Genomic DNA, 19,787 nt, shown 5'->3' with positions numbered 1-19,787 from the left:
GCTAGTTTACATCGCGGGAGTTGGGAAACCAATATGTAGTCTCAAATGCACTGATGCTGCATTTTTCACAAGCTTGGACAAATCAGCTGTTAGCACAGACCTGAGCCCAGATAGTGAATCTTGTGCTGTGTAAGTCCTGGAATTTGAAAGTTTTAGTCCCTGCAGCAGAAGATAACAAAACATTAGTTTAGGCAATTCTAACTGAAAAACTTTATATACTTTGCAGTAAACACATATTTTGTGGCCTACACAGTAAATAAGAGAGAATTTCTTGCTAGTTGCTAGTATAAGGAATTGAACCTTGCAACGTTATGTGCTATTTAACCAAATTAATGAATTACAATTCCTCACACACAAAAACAATATCAATATCATCTAAGTACATCCTCCATTCAGGTCAGCTGGTGGATAGGAGGAGAGGTCCCGAGGCTCACAAGCCGCAATAAAAATACACAAATACAAAAACAAGAACTTCAGAACAGAATAGGTGCTTCCGATGGACATTTGAGGCACATAAACAATTAGGAAACTAGATTGACACCATTCTTATTTCCGTTACCCGTAACTTCTGAACTAAAATCTTGTCGAAATTAAGAAAAAATGGCTCAACTTCATGGCTACAAGCTTCAGAATGAGGAAAACATTGAATAGAAAACGTCATGTACCTGCCAAGACAATCAAGTTTTCCACCTAGATCCATTTTTTAAGACAATTCAATTTCTGTCAAGAATTATAACTTCCCGAAAGGAAGCCATATCTTTATTATATATACTACAGCACCTGTGGCAATGTCACTAATACAGTTTGCTGGCTTTTCCGTCCTAACAAAAGCATAATTCTCTTCTAAACATATGAAGTAGTCTTTTATTGAAGGCATAGGTTGTATACCTAGTCCATTCTCTTGAAATGGCTTCAATAGAAAATAAAATTAATTCTATCAACACTTGTTACAAGGATGAAGTTTTGCGTAGAATACAACAAATTAACAAAAATCACTCCACGTCAAGCTGACTTAGCAACTTGTAGCTTTTTATCAGTAACAATGTAATGTAACTTATAGCTCTAAGTTACATATTAATACACAAACACCCCTGACCCCACATATAACCTTAAAGAAAAAGGTATCGTGTATATTGAAAGGAGAGATTGGCGAGACTATGTAGCTCCACCTAATAGTTATTGATATTGGAAAAAAGTTTGTTGTGTTAAAGATAGAATGAAGGAGCTATTCTCTAAGAATGATTTCTTATAGTTGCATAAGTTCTCCATTATGGAAACTTATAAGAAGCTTATTGGTATACAACAGAAGCTTTAGTGGTCTGGTAGTGTTTGGCGCAGACTAACTATACCAAGGCATTGTTTTTGTTGTTGGCTTGTTGTGTTACAAAGGTTGAAGACCAGATTAGCTAAAATGGGAATTTGTACTGAAATTTTATGCCCTGTAGTGTAGAGGGTGATGTGCTGGGGATGTTGAGATGGATTGCCAGAAGTAAGCTTAGCAAATTCAGGGAAAATTTTCTCTAACTCTATCATTGCATAAGTAAGCTTAGCAAATTCAGGGAAAATTTCCTCTACTCTATCATTGCAGCTATTGTGCATCAATTTATTCATTTAGGAAAGGTGAGGTGTGAAATAACGCCGTGTGGCATCAGCAAGTCATGTGTCATGTCTGATCAGAGGCTTCACTCCGCAACCAAGGGAGATGTTAAGTTCAGAATTATTAATATTTTACCACAGAAGACAAAACAAGCAGATATTGATTGGTTTCATACTATTGTATAGTGGTTTTGGCTGCTGCTGGTTTGTATTTTTGAGCTCATTGTTCAGACTTCTGAGGAGGTCCTGCGGTCCTGCCTAGCAGGCTTGTCTCTTACATTGAGGCACCCTTAAGTTGTATTCAGTTCTTTTGATAATGATATTTTACTTGCTTACAGGTTTCCTACATTTGAGAATGATGTTGGCGATCTAGAAAATAACAGAATAAGTACTTTTCCCAGCTCCAGGGATGTTGATACAGGATACCGATCAACTGGTGAAGAAGTCCCCAGTGGCATGAGATGGTGCATGCACTCAACAAAGCACTCAAAGGTACAAGTACCCTTCATTTGAGAAGGAAACAACATCCATGCTTGATGAATGTAAGAGGGTCATTGAGAAGGATATGACTCTGGTGCAGATACACAGTATACTCATGGTGTTTCCATTGTGTAAGATGGTTGGTCAAATTGCATATCAGCTGAACCAATTAATGTGATTGCAGCAAACAATTCTGGTGCCATATGTAGACAGCGGAGTCTTTGATGTGAAAAAAAGGGAAGGTGACAACAGAGTTTTTGCTTCTAGCCATTGATGAAATTAGGCCCTCAAATGTCCTCCAAGACATGACGGTAAATGATAAGAATTATATTGCTGCTAGAAGGGAAATACAAAATGTACATAAACACATTTTCCGATTTCTGTGTGTTTGTCTTTGTCATACGTTGAACTTGATTTTCAAAGATTTTGCTAAAATTTTACTTGGATAATGACACGTAAAAGTGTGGTAAACCAACAGTAAAGTTTTTAACAAGACACAACTATTTGTTAGCATTATTTTTAAAAAAAAAAAAAAAAAACTCAACCAGAATTCCGTTGAAGGTAGCAAAGACGAGGTTTGGTTCACACTATGTTGTCTTGAAGAGGTTACTATTTATTAGAAAGGGATTGGAAAGATTGGGTTGCAGAACAACAACCAGCTACTAAAACTTTGGGTTCTTTGGTGGTTGAAAATATTCATTACAATAACTTTTGGAGTGAAGCCGAGGAAGTTGTCAAATCCATAAACTGATTTACAAATTATTGAAGTTCTGTGATGAGGATGGTCCAAGGACAGGGAAAATTTATGAAAGAATGGACAATATGCTTGGTGAAACAAAAGATATTGTGACTGTTAGCAAGTATAACACGAGCTCTCTCAAATGGAAACAACACTTGTAAGGTGTAACTAGGTTGGATACAATGACCATACCTCTTCACTGTTTAGGTTTGGCTCTATCACCTCGTTTTCATAATCATGTTTAACTTGGACCACCTGCTCCTGGGGGTTTTACTAGAAGACTTCCAAATTCTGATGGCAGTTGTGTGATTGCACTAAAGCATTTGGGAAAACAGCAGAAGATGTCGATGAATGGGAAAAAAAAATTAAGAGATCAAGTTGCTGATTTTCAGTTGAAAAGGGGGATTTATTCAATGCCACAAGCTCAAACCTATGCTGTTAGCCTGTCACTACGGATGCTATTGGTTGGTGGTCAGTTTGTAATTCACAAACACCAGATTTAGCAGAGGTGGCTAAGAAGGTGCCGGCTCAAAGCTATGACTTAGCCTAGATAACAGACCAAAATAGTAAGGTTATGGACAGAAAAGAGAGATTAAAAGAGGAATATTGGTGATAAAGGAAGAACAAGTGAGATACGACTGAATTGATGCTAATCAAAGTAACTACTCACCAATTACAGCCTCAGCAACCTTTCGAGAGGAATGGCCTTTCCCAATTACAACTAACTGACTTCTTTCCACAATATTCAACATGATTATTTAACTCTAATATGCTCTCTATTTATATAGCTAACTAGCTAGCTTATTCCTCAAGCGACTAATAACTGAAAAGTAATGCTACTCCTTAAAATGTCCATCTTCTTAATATTGATTCATAGCACTCAACCAATCAGCAGCTCATCTGCAGAGAAGGCTTGGAGTGCATTTGGTACTGTTCATACACTGAAAAGGAATAGATAGATTAAGCTGCCCAAGGGCAGATAAGTTGGTGTATGTACACTCTAATCTTCGCCTTATATTCTCTATTTACTGAGAGCCACAAGAATGGTCCTTTCGGAAAATGAGATATTGATCCTGAAAGATCATGTTTGCAGGAATCACATAGAACAAGACAACGCGGGATGGACTGATTCAGAACTTCAGATTCTGACGTGGAAGAGGGAAATGGAATGGAGGAGAATATATCAAGGCCATCCCAAAGGGGAATACTGGAAGAAACTACTACTACGAAGGGGAACTGAAAAAGAATTAGTCTAAAAAGCTAATATTCTGTTTCCTTTGTTTTCTAAGACTCAATAGTTTCTGTTTCATCTCAAATTATGTCAGTTCTTTTTTCCGTCTTACGTTGTTATTGTTATTTGGAGCTTTGAAGTTTGAACTTTGAGTCCTAGTAAGTTGTGTTTTGTTTAACTACTACCGCTGCAAGTTAATAGTTTATCTATGCCCTCAATAAACTGAAATATAAAACACTTGGAAAATATAAACATAATATAAAGTAACTATGAGTGAACCAAGTCATATCCATCACGAATTATGATCCCAAAAACCATACCAAACAAAACCCCTCAAAGAATTGAAAATACACCAACTAGCTAGGTGCAATCCCGTACCCTTTCCACATCCCATAGTGAATCCCAAATCAAGTAACACTGGCTCAGGCAAAACAGAAGCAAGATGCAACCAACCCTAAACTTATTCTTCCAACACGAGTCATATAATTCATGATACAACTATCTGAATAAATATTTCAACACACAATCAGGTTTTATGGTAATAGGTAAAATGAACAATTAGCTACACAAGCAGCAAATCACATATTCCAACTGAGAGGAAGCAACTGATAACATCACCACATAAATCAAATTCAAAGAATTTTTTTAAGAAATAATGCAACAGTAAGAAGTGTAACTTACCAATATTTGATCAGTCCATCCCAGCCACAAGTTGCCACCTTGCTTTGCTCTAAGGGATGCCACTCGCATCCAATACAAACCCCCTCATGACATTTCAATGTCCTGAAAACCTTACAAGTCTTCCAATCCCAAAACCACATCTTACCCTCACCATCTCCCGACATAACAAACCTACCATCAGGCGAGAAATTAACCTGACAAGCATACCCGGCAGCAATGTGCCCTGCAAACCTCTTCTTCTTATTAAGCTGAAACCGCTCCCTAGTGCTATAAATCAAAATCTGATTATCCAAACTCTGGGCAGCCAACCAATTAGAATTAGGGTGCACAGAAATAGCCGGCATGGAATGCATATGAGGCTCACTAATATACTTAATCACAACAGGAATACCATACTCCCACACTCTAAGAGATTTATCATCACTCGATGTAACAAACCTTCGATTATTATCAACAAACGTGATGGTATTAACCGCCCCTAAATGCTGATCATACTCCTGTGTAATCTCACCAGTATTCATATCCCATTGCACAATTTTCTTATCACTCATACCAGCTAAAAGTACATTCTGTTTATCATCATCAGGATTAAGCTTAACAACATAAGGAACTTTGCCAGTAGAGAAAGTAGAGATTACCTGGCCAGTCTCAGTATCCCAATACTTGATATTCTTATCATACCCAGCACTCAAGAACTTGGTTCCATCATTCGAAAAGCAAATATCCCGAACCGCTTTGTTATGCCCCATATAAGTCCTCATACACTTCCCAGAACCAAAAACATCCCAAATCTTAACTTTAGTATCCATTCCAGCTGACAAAATCAAATGCCCATACTTTGGGAAAAATCTAATAGCAGAAACCCCTTTGGTATGTCCACTCCAAGTATGCACACATCGTTTTGGAATATAACAATGATCATTGGTGGCTTTAACGTCTTTGGGAGGCGAGATCCAAGGCCTACCCTGGTAATCCTTCTCCTCCTTTCCATGGAAAGTAGTCTTATCAACAACAACCTCACCTTTCTCAACTTTCTCGCCCTTTTCGTCCGCCTTTTTCTTAGCATACTCGTCTGCATACTTCTTCTGCTCCTCAGTCAACTCCGTGGGCAAACCCTCCTTCTTCCCGGCCCAAGGACTGATCTTGTTCTTCACCAACCACGAATCAGAAGCCGGATTTTCCACCTCCTCCTTATCAGCAACCTCATCCTCCTCCCCGTTCTCCCTCTTTTTCTCGAGGCGGCGCCGCTTCTGTTCGCTCTGAGGGATATTATACACAGAAGTCGCCCGATTCTTCTCCAAAGCGTTGAAATCACCAACATAATTGTTAACAGCAGAAGCAGAAGGGTCAGCCGCGTAACCATATGTGTGAAAAGTGTTGTACTGTTCGTCGAACACAAAGGAGTCAATGGCAGCGTTTTCAACAAACCCTAATTTATGGTTTCGCAGACCCTGAGCAAGACCATCTTTAGCGTAGGGGTGAGCAGGGCCGTGGATTGGGGCCCAGAGTTGGTCGTAGGTGGGATTGTACGACACCATATGTTGGGTCGGGTCTAGAGGTCTGGCGGCGGCGGAGGCGGCGGTGGAGGTGGAGAGGAGAGAAAGTGCCGTGCTGTCCACTTTCGGTGCAGCTGATTTTGAGGGGAGAGATATAACTGAGACTTCGTCGTCGTTGTCGTGGTCGTTTTCGTCATCGCCGCCGTTTGTATAATTTTGAAGTAGATCCATGGAGGAAGAAGAATGAGGTTTTTTGGATTGAATGAATTGGAGGGGAAGAAGTTGAAGAAGAGGAAAGAGACTGAGAGAGTGTTGATGTTTTTTGTTTTTTGTTTTTTGTTTTTTGTTTTTTGTTTTTCGTTTTCTGACGGGGAGTGTGGACTTCTGTTGATTAATGACGATATAAATATTTAAGGTGCTAATCAAGTTCTCAGCAGTCTGTACGAAGTAGGATTAAAACAAGAAAAACTGCACTTCTTTCGGTGGATGTATGCCTAATCTGTGTGGGACTCGGTAGGGGTGTTCAATTTCGGATATCGGATTCGATATGATCGGGAAAATGTGATCCGAATCCGATTCGAAAGTTCCGGCTATCCGAAATTTTCAGATCGAATACTTGAAAATCAGAACACTATCCGAATTTCAAAATTTAAAAATTAATCACGTTTTACACTAAAAATTTTCGGATATCGATCCGAAATATCCGAAACCTTAAAAATCGGATCAGATATCCGAAAATTTGGTTCGGATTATCAAAAAATTTCTATTATTTTTAAAATATTTTGAAATAATTCGGATATTTCGGCTATCCGAAATGCAAAAAAGGTCAATCAGAATCCGATCCGAAAATCCGAATTTTTTTCGGATATCCGAAACATTAAAATCGGATCGAATATCCAAATTTTCGGATCGGATCAAACGGATCGGATATATTTGCACACCCCTGGGACTCCGTGGACTGGTGGATGAATGGGGTCTAAAATATCATTAACACACAGCATAATCCAAATTAACATTCTAAATCTAAATATAAGTAAGACTGTACTAAAAAAAAAAGTCGACTATGTACTTATGTCGTAGCAAGTTTATACATGCACATGAGACGTTCAAGATCCTAAAGCTCATTGTTGCAAGCTTTTCATCTGCTCACATGAGAAGCTCATAATGTGAGCAGATGAAAAGCTCACCTCCATCAACATTTTTATGGCGAACAAGCTTACTGTTTTCCTGGTAAACCCGATAAAAAGAAATCCGAGATTGTTGGAGTAACGCATTTCCATCCTAAATCGCGAAAATATAAGAAAATTATAATCAATAAATTAAACACAAGTATAATTCGAAAGAATATCAAGATTAACAATAAAATGAAAAAGGAATTTTGATGCGATTACAATGTGAGCAGGTGGAATGCTGGAGATAGGAGGTTGAAATACAGGGACTAGCATTTTTTTACGGATTTTTCATGAAATACCCCTCAATTTTCACGAAATTCACCAAATGCCCCTCAACTTTCAGAAATTCACCAAATGCCCCTCACCTTTACTATAATACCCAAACTACCCTTACACTTAACGGACGTTAAGTCGCCGTTAGCTGCTTTTTACTCTTTTGCCCTTATTTTTCTTTTGCGCCTCACCCAACCACTTCCTTCTTTACGGTTAAAAAAAAACGCGACTATCAAAATTCTTCTCTCTCTCTCCCCTGTTCTTCAACATTCAACCGCAATTACTGCTTCATCAATCACTCAAAAACCTTCAAAATTTTGGTGCACCCTGATTCTCTGAGTGCAAAAGCGACGTGGCTACGAAACTTTGCCAAATTTCTCATTCTCATCCCCAAATTCACCGCCAACCTTCGAATCTCGGAACCCTAATTTTATTTGTTCACTTCTGTAATTGTTCTTCTAGAACTCGAAACATTTCAGTGTTCAATTTATTCGGGAAAATTGAGGTAAATTTCATTTATAAATGCTCAATCATTTTCGTTCAGTTTTTGCATCATAGTTATTTCACTTTTGTTGTAAATTTTCTGGAATTTAAATAATTATCTAAGTTCATGGAGTTTGATGGTGTGGTATCTAGTTAGTCCGCTAATTTGACTTGATTTTTAGGCACTTTTTATGTTTTGCGCGTTGAATTTTAGGTGTTGTTGAATTGAATTGGTTTATGCAATTTGAGGGGTAAATTTTGGTTCCGAAGCTCTAATTTTGCAATTTCAGGAGTAATTAAGGCTTTTAGAAATCAAATTGGTGCATGAATTTGATTCATTTATGATCAATTAAAACGATAACTCGATTCACTTAATGTATGAGCTGATTAATTTTTTTGAGCTAAATTTGATCTATCAAGAAGAGCATTGCTTTTTAGTTCAATATTCCTTCTTGTGATGTGGATAGCAAGTTGACTTGGTTAACAAATTTTGGGTTTGAAACTGGATCAAAACCTTAATAATAATATTTTAAAATGTTGACTTTATTGATTGTTATGACATCCATTACTCAAGTTCAGGAGGAAAGCTTATCAACTTGTTCTTGATTCTTACCAGGGTTGGAGATCGAAAATTTAGGTTCAGTACGTGTCAATGGAAAGTCTGACTTAAATGTTCCGTTATTGGAAGCTCCTATAGTGTGACAGTGTTAACAAGATGACAGAATTATTGTGCTAAATGATAGTTTGTATTTTTAATTTGAGCATGGCTTTATTTGGAAGACTTCGAACTAAATTAATGAAGACCTTTGTTGCTGTGCATACTTGGTTTTGTTCATTATTTTCGTAATTATTTGTTGAGAGTAAGCCCGGTTACTTTGTTTTATAATCATAATATTTGTTGGTGATTTATTTGTTGGTGCTGCTTCTGCTTGCTCCTATAGTTCTCTGGCTTCTGTTGTGGTGTATGATGGCTGCAGGTTCTGTTGTTGCAGTCTGATTTGCAGACTTCTGTTGTGTGTAGTCTGGTTGCTTTGTGCAATTTTTGTGTTTTTCTGCTTCTGTGGTGCTCTTGCAGGATGCAAGCTTGCTCATTTGTTGTGTTTTTCTACTTATGTGATGCTCTTGTAGGATGCAAGCTTGCTGGTTAAGTTTGCTTCTTTCATGCTTGCTGTTGTAGTGATGGTTGCAGATTTGCAGGATGTTAATTGTAGTTTCTGCTTCTTGTTGAGTCCTTGTGTTGTAGTTGTAATAAGCACATACACCGTACCAGGTCGATCCCAAAATCCAGCCGTTGGGCTTTAAGAAGGTAATTTTTACATTGGGGCATTTGGTGAATTATATTTTAATATAGGAGTATTTGGTGAAATAAGTTACATTATAGGGGTATTTGGTGAATTAGAAAGTAAGGCTAACGGCAGACTAACAGCGCGTCATTAGTAAGGGTAGTTTGAGTATTATAGTAAAGGTGAGGGGCATTTGGTGAATTTCTGAAAGTTGAGGGGCATTTGGTGAATTTCGTGAAAATTGAGGGGTATTTCATGAAAAATCCGATTTTTTTATGCAAACACTAAAATGCAGAAACGAATGTAATGGATGAAGATAATATCGAAAAAATTGAGCTGAATAATTTCAGATTGGTGAATGCGCAAATTAGAGTAAGAGATGATAGTACCTGGCAACGTGTAATCCCCCGTAAATTTATAAATTTTATTAATATATTTTAACGTATATTATTTATATTTAAATAGAATTTATGAATTTTAGTAATAAATATATAATTAACGTATATTTATTTTATTTTAAGTACGTTCTAAATATTTAACGATTTTTGAACTTGATTATATTTATATATTTAATGTATATTTAATTTTATTTAAATATATTCTAAATATTTTAACGTTTGTGCAATCAAGAATAATTTTAGAATTTTATGTTGAAAAGAATTTGAATTACGAAAATCGATTGAATTTAGAAAACGATCCTATTCAATTTTGAATTCGAATCATAAAAGCCAAATCCTATTTCTAGCCCATTTTGCAAAGCCCAAACCATAAACCCAAACAAATCCTACATTCCCTTACTCTACCTCACGTAAAAAAAAAAAAAAAAAAAGAAAAGAGAAACCCTCATCCTCCCTTGCAATCACGTGAAACCCCAAGACCTCAATTCTCTCCTTCTGCCGTCGTTGCTCCCCTCCACGCCGCTGTCCCCGCCGTTGCCCAGCCGTCGCGCCGCCGGTAAGCCGTTCTCTCCTTCTCCTTCTTTCTCTCTTTCGTTCTCTAAACTCTTTGGTTACAAGTTTCTTGCACACCCCCTTAACCGTTGTTGCTTGTTTCTATTGTCGCCCAGCACACCACCGTGCTCGCCGCCAGCAACCGTCGAGATCCCTTGCCGTCGCCTGACCTCTGGTCTGCACGGTAGTCTTCGTCTTCCTCTCTTTTCTTTTTCATTCTCTTTCTTTCTCTCGTGTCCTCCTCTCCTTAATTGTTTCTGTTTCGCACAGCCACCATTCGCGCAGCCACTTCACCCTGCGACCACATGTGTGCCGCCGTGCCTCAGCTCACCGCCGTTCCGCCGCTGCCGCGCCTGTGCTCCGCCGGCAGTCCCTCTCTCTTTCTCCTTTTGGTTATTTCTTGAATCCTAAGTTATTTAAATGTTTTAATTAATTTAATTAATTTGAATTTATGTTTCTTGAATTAAATTTATGATTTTTATGATTAAGTTATGAAATTTCAGATTATATGTTGTTGAAATTAATTTAATTATTTTCAGATTTATTAACTATGTTTAAGTTAGGGTTTTAATGAAGTTTTATTAATTTAATTCATGCTCCTTGAATATAGATTATAAGTTATTATGATTAGATTATATTTTCAGATTATATACTATGTTTAAATATAAAATTTAATTTTCAGATTATGTAATTGAATTGAAATAAGGAATTTGATTATTAAAGCATGGATTTTTAAGGTTTTAATATTCTAAAATCATGGTAGAATGATTATAAGTTATTAAAGTTATTATTTTTATGATTTTAAGTATGTTGGATATATTTTAGATTAGTTTGAAATTATTTTATATTGCTGGAAATTTTAAAAGGGATGTTTTATTGGAGTTTAGAACGTTTTGGGATCATTAGTTTAATAGTTATTATGCTTGGAGGTTATTTAGTTAAGTTTCGATATTTGGGATGGTTCTAAATATGTTTAGGATGTTTTTAGAGTACGTTAGTGTTGCTGTAAATTATTAGAAATTGATTGGGGAATTTTATTGGTTGTTTTTAGGCGGAGAATTCTTTGTGGGCGACTTTTGAATTCGTTAAAGTGGCCTATCAGTTTGTTTACACAAGGTACGTACATACCGTGTGCTTGGATGTGTGTTGTATTGAGAATATTATGAATATATTTATGAACTTGTTTATGTTGGAATTTCATGTTCAATGTCGTTGAATTAATGCGTTGAGCATAGAACTTTATTTATAAGAATTGAATCATGTTAGCATGGAATATTGATGCAAGCATGTTGGTTTTGTTGAACTTTATATTATTTAATATTGGTTTAGATCTTTATTGATCGTTGTTCCTCTTTAGATTTTCACTACTTTATAAGGGCCGAGGACCTTGTTTGGTAGTTGAACCTTATACCTAATAAAGGTTTTTAAATATGGATAAAGGAAGGATTAAAATAGTTGGAATTGGCTCTTGGTTGAATGTTGTGATCACTGGTTTAATTCAAAGATAAAAGAAGTTGTGTTTACTTGTTGAATATAATATTTATGTTTGATGAGTCATAACCAAGTATTAAAAGTTAAGTCATGTAAAGTGAAAATGAGTAGCAATAGCTTTAGACTGTGCACGTCTAAAGTGACGGACAATCAGGAGTTGGGGTCATGGGTAGCCTATGGCTTTTTCTGGGGCCGGATTGATCACCGGTTCTATTTTTATTTAAAAGTCCCTCGATATCGCAGGTCATTGGGGTTTACGGAGTCGCGCCCGTACCTCGTCTTCCTTAGTGAAGAAGAAGAAGTTTCTAGTAGACAACTCAGTCCATTGACCATTTGCAATTAAAATAATGTTAATGATACAAAGGTCTAGTTCAGTCAAATATAGTCTTCAAGTCAATATATCTTGTTTATCCTTGCTTATGTTTTATTTAGTACCATGTTAGGATTGTTCGTTTAATAGAATCATGTTAGGATTGTTATTGATTTAGTATGTAGTACTCAGCTTTGCTGATTACGTGCTTTTGCTTGTGCATGTTGATCATGGCTATGCCTTATTGATCATGTGATGACCCAATCTTTGGTGAGCAGTCTCTAAGGATCAATAAGCATTGTCCATCTGCAGGTTTGAAGATGTTGCATCATTGGGATCGGGAATAGAGAGCTTGTATTTAGTTTTGATTTGCTAAGTTAACTTGGGTTTGTTAATTGGGACTTAAAACTTGTCGTACTATTTATGTTTCCTTATTTTCGTTGGATGATTTTTGGGATTAAACCTGTAATCGATTATTTATAAACCTAAAGTTAGTTTTATGTTTTCCGCTGCAAAATTCTGAATAAGCCGTTACGTTTTCACACGGGCGATAATGCCTTGATAATTCTCTACGTTTTATGTTAAAATGTTGTTTTAGAAAAGAGAGAATTGTCGGGGTGTTACAAAGTGGTATATAGAAGCTAAGGTTTTACTTTAATAAATTTTTAGGCGCCTAACTATCTAGTTATTTAAAATAAATTTCTTAAAAATCGAGCTTCTACGTATTATAGTGTTCAAAAATTGGTACTCTTTTTTTGGGGGCCGATTTCTTTTATCTTGTTTGAAAGTATACGATATTCCTTATTTACGTTCGAAATCAAATTATTTTTCCAAGTTAAAGTGATACTTTCGACATTTTTATTTTTCTTATTATTTATTATTCAAACAAATACATAAAAATAATATGAATACATTTTTAAAAAAAAAAAGGAGTTCAAATCTTTTTTAAGTTGTTTCAAGAGTTAGAATTCGTTAATTAAGAAATATAAATCTTTTCGAATTAATAACTTTATTCTCGAATTTATTCGCTACGCATTTTCTTAACTTATTTCACTTTATTTATTTTATATTTTATTTATGTTATTATTCTATGTTATAATTTTATTATATTTTCGTTCTTTTATTTCGTTATATAAATGATTCTAATGCTTTAGTTTATGAGAGATGGGTAGTATAAGAAGGGCATATAAGATAGAATTATATGTGCATTAGTAGCTAATCAATGATAAAAAATTGATTGTTATGTATGTGCATGTGCTAATGGTTTAAGTGTTACATTTACATGTGCATAAAGAATTGTTTGATTCCACATAACTTATTGATTATTGAACATTGTTTATGTTTTGGCTGAAAAATCGTTAGTGAGACCTTGAATTGTTTATTTCAGGAATAAAATGTTTCTTTCCAAGTATACCAACATAGGATCCTTCGAGAAACTTGATATAGAAACCCCTGATATTTACGTGAAGAAAATTGTGTTTGGATGTGAATATTATGCTAAAGTTCAAGGGCAACCTATCTTAATGAGAAAGGATATCATAGCAGCCACTATCATTAATTGCTTACCTAACAAATTTCCATACCTAGAACTCAAGGAAAAGTTTAAAGACATGCATTCTGATAATGGAACTCCAAACTTGGCTAAGTATGGAACTTGGGATGGTAGATGGAAATATGATTCAGAAATTCTGACCACCATTATTGAAGCGGCAGAAAGTGGGTTTAGAGACGGTAAAATCGTAGGGAGTCATGTTGGGGATTCAGTTACAGAAGAACCTATGGGAATTAGTGTAAATAATGACCTAGAGGAAAATGATGTAGCTGTGGAGAATGCGAATGTAGGTGTTGAGGCAGAGAATCCTAACCCAACGGCTCATGAGCCAACCATTGAGATCTCTAGTGATTCGGATGCAGAGCTCGAAAGTGAACAGGAGATGGCAAGTGAGCCTAATCAAGATGAAGACATGGGTGAAGATGCAAACCCTGAGGAAGACCCCGATGAAGACCCTGAAGAAGAGTTCGATAATCTTGAGATCTAAATTTCACTTCGCAAGTTTCAGGAGCAATGGATAGGCAAGAGGCCACAAATATTTTGAAGTCATAAATAGTTAATTAGCTCTTTTATGTTTTAAAGAATAAGTAGCAAAGCTACAACTGTTTAAGGTTTAAGTTTATTGAAGTTTGAAATATTCTTTATTATTTTCAAGGATGTAATAAACCTCTATGGAGTTAGCAATAAAAGTTAAAGTTTTCAAGGAATTGTTCTTTATTCTATTTTGAGGATTCCATAATACCCCAACCTCTAGGTAGTACGTCGTGGATTAATCTTCCTATTGGTTGCATACTCAGTGTGAATTGTGGATCAATTCAATTGCCACAAAAATATTAAATGATTTGAGTACATAAAGGAAGTGAGGGCCAATCTAGACCCTCATGACCAATATGATTCAAAATGTTATGCCTTATGTGTAGTGTGTAAATGTCTTTCGTGAATTATTGAGGATGATTATTTTTCAATGATTATTGCATCTTGTAGGCGATCGTTGCACCTTCGTAAACGATTGTCGCGCCTTCGTAAATGATGTGTATTAATGTGAACATTGTTGGTTGAGGCGATCTTTATGGTCAATTCAAGTATTAAATTGTATGGGATAACGTATAAGTGATGTTTCAAACCTAAAGTAGAATATACTAATTGCAGGTCGCGTTCTAGAATGGCCAACAACAATGATCTAGCTGCTGCGATTCGCCTCTTGGCGGAAAAGCTAACCCAAGAGAGAACTGAGCGCCCCGACTCTGCAGGGGAAATGTTTGAAAGACTTTCTAAGGTTAAGCCACCGTATTTCAAGGGGCAAGCCGACCCAACCTTCCTGGAAAACTGGATTAGGGAGTTTGAGAAACTATTTGAGGCTGTGAGTTGCCCTGGGAGTATGAGTGTAAGTCAAGCTGTCCTTTATCTGAAAGATGAGGCCGACCTTTGGTGGAGGGAAAATGGAAATAGACTAAGTGCTGCTGAGGGATTCAATTGGGATTCTTTTATTGTTGCCTTGAGGGGGAAGTTTTATCCTCCTTTTATGAGAAAGCAGAAAGCGCAGGAGTTCATCAACCTTAGGATGGGGAATATGACTATTGCTGAATACTATAGCAAGTTTATAGCTTTATCGAGGTTTGCACCTGAGGTTGTAGCTACGGAGGAGCTGAAAGCTCAAAGGTTCGAGCAAGGGCTGACTGATGAAATTCAACTGGGATTAGGTGGAGAAACTTTTACATCCTTAGACATATTGTATGGGAGAGCCGCTCATATTTATGGTCTGCAGTCTAGAAGGGACAAGAAAACTTTGGTAATTTGGGAAAAGAGAAAAGATTTTAATACTGGGGGTAACCAAGAAAACTTTAAAAGGAATAGAAACGGAAATGGGAATGGAAATGGAAATTTCCAAGGAGGAAACAATCAGGGGCACCACAACAACTCAAACCCATCTGAGAGAGTGCATCATTGCAAGATGTGCAGTAACAATCACCCTGGTAAGAACTGCAAAGGAGAATTAGTGACTTGCAACTATTGTCAGAAAAGGGGGCATAGGGAGTATGAGTGCTTCACTAAGCACAGAAAGGAACAAAATAGTAATGGAGGTGGAAACCAAGTGAGGTTTAACGAGTCTGGAGGTCAAAATTCAAAGCCTGGAGGGGCACAAAACAATCAAGAGAACTATAATAAGCCTGCAAATGATCACAACAACCCGAATAAGGCTCCAGGAAAGTTGTACATGATGAATCAGAATGAAAATGAACGATCTGCCGATATAGATTCTGGTACTTTTCTATTAACTCCGCGCAAGTTAAGCATTATTTAATTCGTGGTGACTTATTCTTTTGTTTCGTCATCTGTTGTGAAAAGTCTAAAGTTAGTAGTTTGGTGAAATATGAATTTTGAGGATAGAGTTCGTCGAAAGAGAATTTTGGTTAGCTATTCCCTGAGGTGAGTTACGAGGGCGTAACTCGTTTTCTTTAAGGGGGGTAGAATGCGATAGAAATTCGCGCATTTTACCTATTTTATGGCAATTTTATGCATTTTATTACTTATTTTAACAAATTTTACAAGTTGATGCAAAGCAAATAGATTCTCCGCATAAGAAAAGGTGTTCATGAGTAACACAAACAGCTTTGAGTTTGCAAAATAGTGCACATAGGTGGCACAAGTACTTTTCTAGTAAGAATAAGTTAAAAGCTTTTGGGGAAAATGTGGGAAATTTCATGTCAAGTTTCGGGACGAAACTTCTTTTAAGAGGGGTAGATTGTAATCCCCCATAAATTTATAAATTTTATTAATATATTTTAACGTATATTATTTATATTTAAATAGAATTTATGAATTTTAGTAATAAATATATAATTAACGTATATTTATTTTATTTTAAGTACGTTCTAAATATTTAACGATTTTTGAACTTGATTATATTTATATATTTAATGTATATTTAATTTTATTTAAATATATTCTAAATATTTTAACGTTTGTGCAATCAAGAATAATTTTAGAATTTTATGTTGAAAAGAATTTGAATTACGAAAATCGATTGAATTTAGAAAACGATCCTATTCAATTTTGAATTCGAATCATAAAAGCCAAATCCTATTTCTAGCCCATTTTGCAAAGCCCAAACCATAAACCCAAACAAATCCTACATTCCCTTACTCTACCTCACGTAAAAAAAAAAGAAAAAAGAAAAGAGAAACCCTCATCCTCCCTTGCAATCACGTGAAACCCCAAGACCTCAATTCTCTCCTTCTGCCGTCGTTGCTCCCCTCCACGCCGCTGTCCCCGCCGTTGCCCAGCCGTCGCGCCGCCGGTAAGCCGTTCTCTCCTTCTCCTTCTTTCTCTCTTTCGTTCTCTAAACTCTTTGGTTACAAGTTTCTTGCACACCCCCTTAACCGTTGTTGCTTGTTTCTATTGCCACCCAGCACACCACCGTGCTCGCCGCCAGCAACCGTCGAGATCCCTTGCCGTCGCCTGACCTCTGGTCTGCACGGTAGTCTTCGTCTTCCTCTCTTTTCTTTTTCATTCTCTTTCTTTCTCTCGTGTCCTCCTCTCCTTAATTGTTTCTGTTTCGCACAGCCACCATTCGCGCAGCCACTTCACCCTGCGACCACCTGTGTGCCGCCGTGCCTCAGCTCACCGCCGTTCCGCCGCTGCCGCGCCTGTGCTCCGCCGGCAGTCCCTCTCTCTTTCTCCTTTTGGTTATTTCTTGAATCCTAAGTTATTTAAATGTTTTAATTAATTTAATTAATTTGAATTTATGTTTCTTGAATTAAATTTATGATTTTTATGATTAAGTTATGAAATTTCAGATTATATGTTGTTGAAATTAATTTAATTATTTTCAGATTTATTAACTATGTTTAAGTTAGGGTTTTAATGAAGTTTTATTAATTTAATTCATGCTCCTTGAATATAGATTATAAGTTATTATGATTAGATTATATTTTCAGATTATATACTATGTTTAAATATAAAATTTAATTTTCAGATTATGTAATTGAATTGAAATAAGGAATTTAATTATTAAAGCATGGATTTTTAAGGTTTTAATATTCTAAAATCATGGTAGAATGATTATAAGTTATTAAAGTTATTATTTTTATGATTTTAAGTATGTTGGATATATTTTAGATTAGTTTGAAATTATTTTATATTGCTGGAAATTTTAAAAGGGATGTTTTATTGGAGTTTAGAACGTTTTGGGATCATTAGTTTAATAGTTATTATGCTTGGAGGTTATTTAGTTAAGTTTCGATATTTGGGATGGTTCTAAATATGTTTAGGATGTTTTTAGAGTACGTTAGTGTTGTTGTTAATTATTAGAAATTGATTGGGGAATTTTATTGGTTGTTTTTAGGCGGAGAATTCTTTGTGGGCGACTTTTGAATTCGTTAAAGTGGCCTATCAGTTTGTTTACACAAGGTACGTACATACCGTGTGCTTGGATGTGTGTTGTATTGAGAATATGATGAATATATTTATGAACTTGTTTATGTTGGAATTTCATGTTCAATGTCGTTGAATTAATGCGTTGAGCATAGAACTTTATTTATAAGAATTGAATCATGTTAGCATGGAATATTGATGCAAGCATGTTGGTTTTGTTGAACTTTATATTATTTAATATTGGTTTAGATCTTTATTGATCGTTGTTCCTCTTTAGATTTTCACTACTTTATAAGGGCCGAGGACCTTGTTTGGTAGTTGAACCTTATACCTAATAAAGGTTTTTAAATATGGATAAAGGAAGGATTAAAATAGTTGGAATTGGCTCTTGGTTGAATGTTGTGATCACTGGTTTAATTCAAAGATAAAAGAAGTTGTGTTTACTTGTTGGATATAATATTTTTGTTTGATGAGTCATAACCAAGTATTAAAAGTTAAGTCATGTAAAGTGAAAATGAGTAGCAATAGCTTTAGACTGTGCACGTCTAAAGTGACGGACAATCAGGAGTTGGGGTCATGGGTAGCCTATGGCTTTTTCTGGGGCCGGATTGATCACCGGTTCTATTTTTATTTAAAAGTCCCTCGATATCGCAGGTCATTGGGGTTTACGGAGTCGCGCCCGTACCTCGTCTTCCTTAGTGAAGAAGAAGAAGTTTCTAGTAGACAACTCAGTCCATTGACCATTTGCAATTAAAATAATGTTAATGATACAAAGGTCTAGTTCAGTCAAATATAGTCTTCAAGTCAATATATCTTGTTTATCCTTGCTTATGTTTTATTTAGTACCATGTTAGGATTGTTCGTTTAATAGAATCATGTTAGGATTGTTATTGATTTAGTATGTAGTACTCAGCTTTGCTGATTACGTGCTTTTGCTTGTGCATGTTGATCATGGCTATGCCTTATTGATCCTGTGATGACCCAATCTTTGGTGAGCAGTCTCTAAGGATCAATAAGCATTGTCCATCTGCAGGTTTGAAGATGTTGCATCATTGGGATCGGGAATAGAGAGCTTGTATTTAGTTTTGATTTGCTAAGTTAACTTGGGTTTGTTAATTGGGACTTAAAATTTGTCGTACTATTTATATTTCCTTATTTTCGTTGGATGATTTTTGGGATTAAACCTGTAATCGATTATTTATAAACCTAAAGTTAGTTTTATGTTTTCCGCTGCAAAATTCTGAATAAGCCGTTACGTTTTCACACGGGCGATAATGCCTTAATAATTCTCTACATTTTATATTCAAATGTTGTTTTAGAAAAGAGAGAATTGTCGGGGTGTTACAAAGTGGTATCTAGAAGCTAAGGTTTTACTTTAATAAATTTTTAGGCTCCTAAATATCTAGTTATTTAAAATAAATTTCTTAAAAATCGAGCTTCTACGTATTATAGTGTTCAAAAATTGGTACTTTTTTTTTGGAGGCCGATTTCCTTTTATCTTGTTTGAAAGTATACGATATTCCTTATTTACGTTCGAAATCAAATTATTTTTCCAAGTTAAAGTGATACTTTCGACATTTTTATTTTTCTTATTATTTATTATTCAAACAAATACATAAAAATAATATGAATACATTTTTTTTTTAAAAGGAGTTCAATTTTTTTTAAGTTGTTTC

The 19,787-nt window shown here is 35.8% G+C and overlaps 1 protein-coding gene across 1 annotated transcript; it reads right to left on the bottom strand.

Moving 5' to 3' along the window:
* Positions 1-4,723: 4,723 nt before the first annotated feature.
* On the bottom strand, positions 4,724-6,598 carry LOC110790032 (uncharacterized). Its single transcript, XM_021994777.2, has one exon. The coding sequence runs from the start codon at positions 6,452-6,454 to the stop codon at positions 4,724-4,726; it is 1,731 nt and encodes a 576-aa protein (XP_021850469.2). The 5' UTR covers positions 6,455-6,598.
* Between the last annotated feature and the right edge of the window lie 13,189 nt (positions 6,599-19,787).

Source organism: Spinacia oleracea, chromosome 5, assembly GCF_020520425.1.
Source record: "Spinacia oleracea cultivar Varoflay chromosome 5, BTI_SOV_V1, whole genome shotgun sequence".
Taxonomy (NCBI): Eukaryota; Viridiplantae; Streptophyta; class Magnoliopsida; order Caryophyllales; family Amaranthaceae; genus Spinacia; species Spinacia oleracea.
The sequence above is the reverse complement of the archived record's forward strand: the minus strand, read 5'-3'. Positions and strand labels throughout refer to the sequence as shown.

What these genes read in the sequence shown, in the direction of transcription:
- LOC110790032 (XM_021994777.2), bottom strand. Translation starts at nt 6,454, where the DNA reads ATGGATCTACTTCAAAATTATACAAACGGCGGCGATGACGAAAACGAC.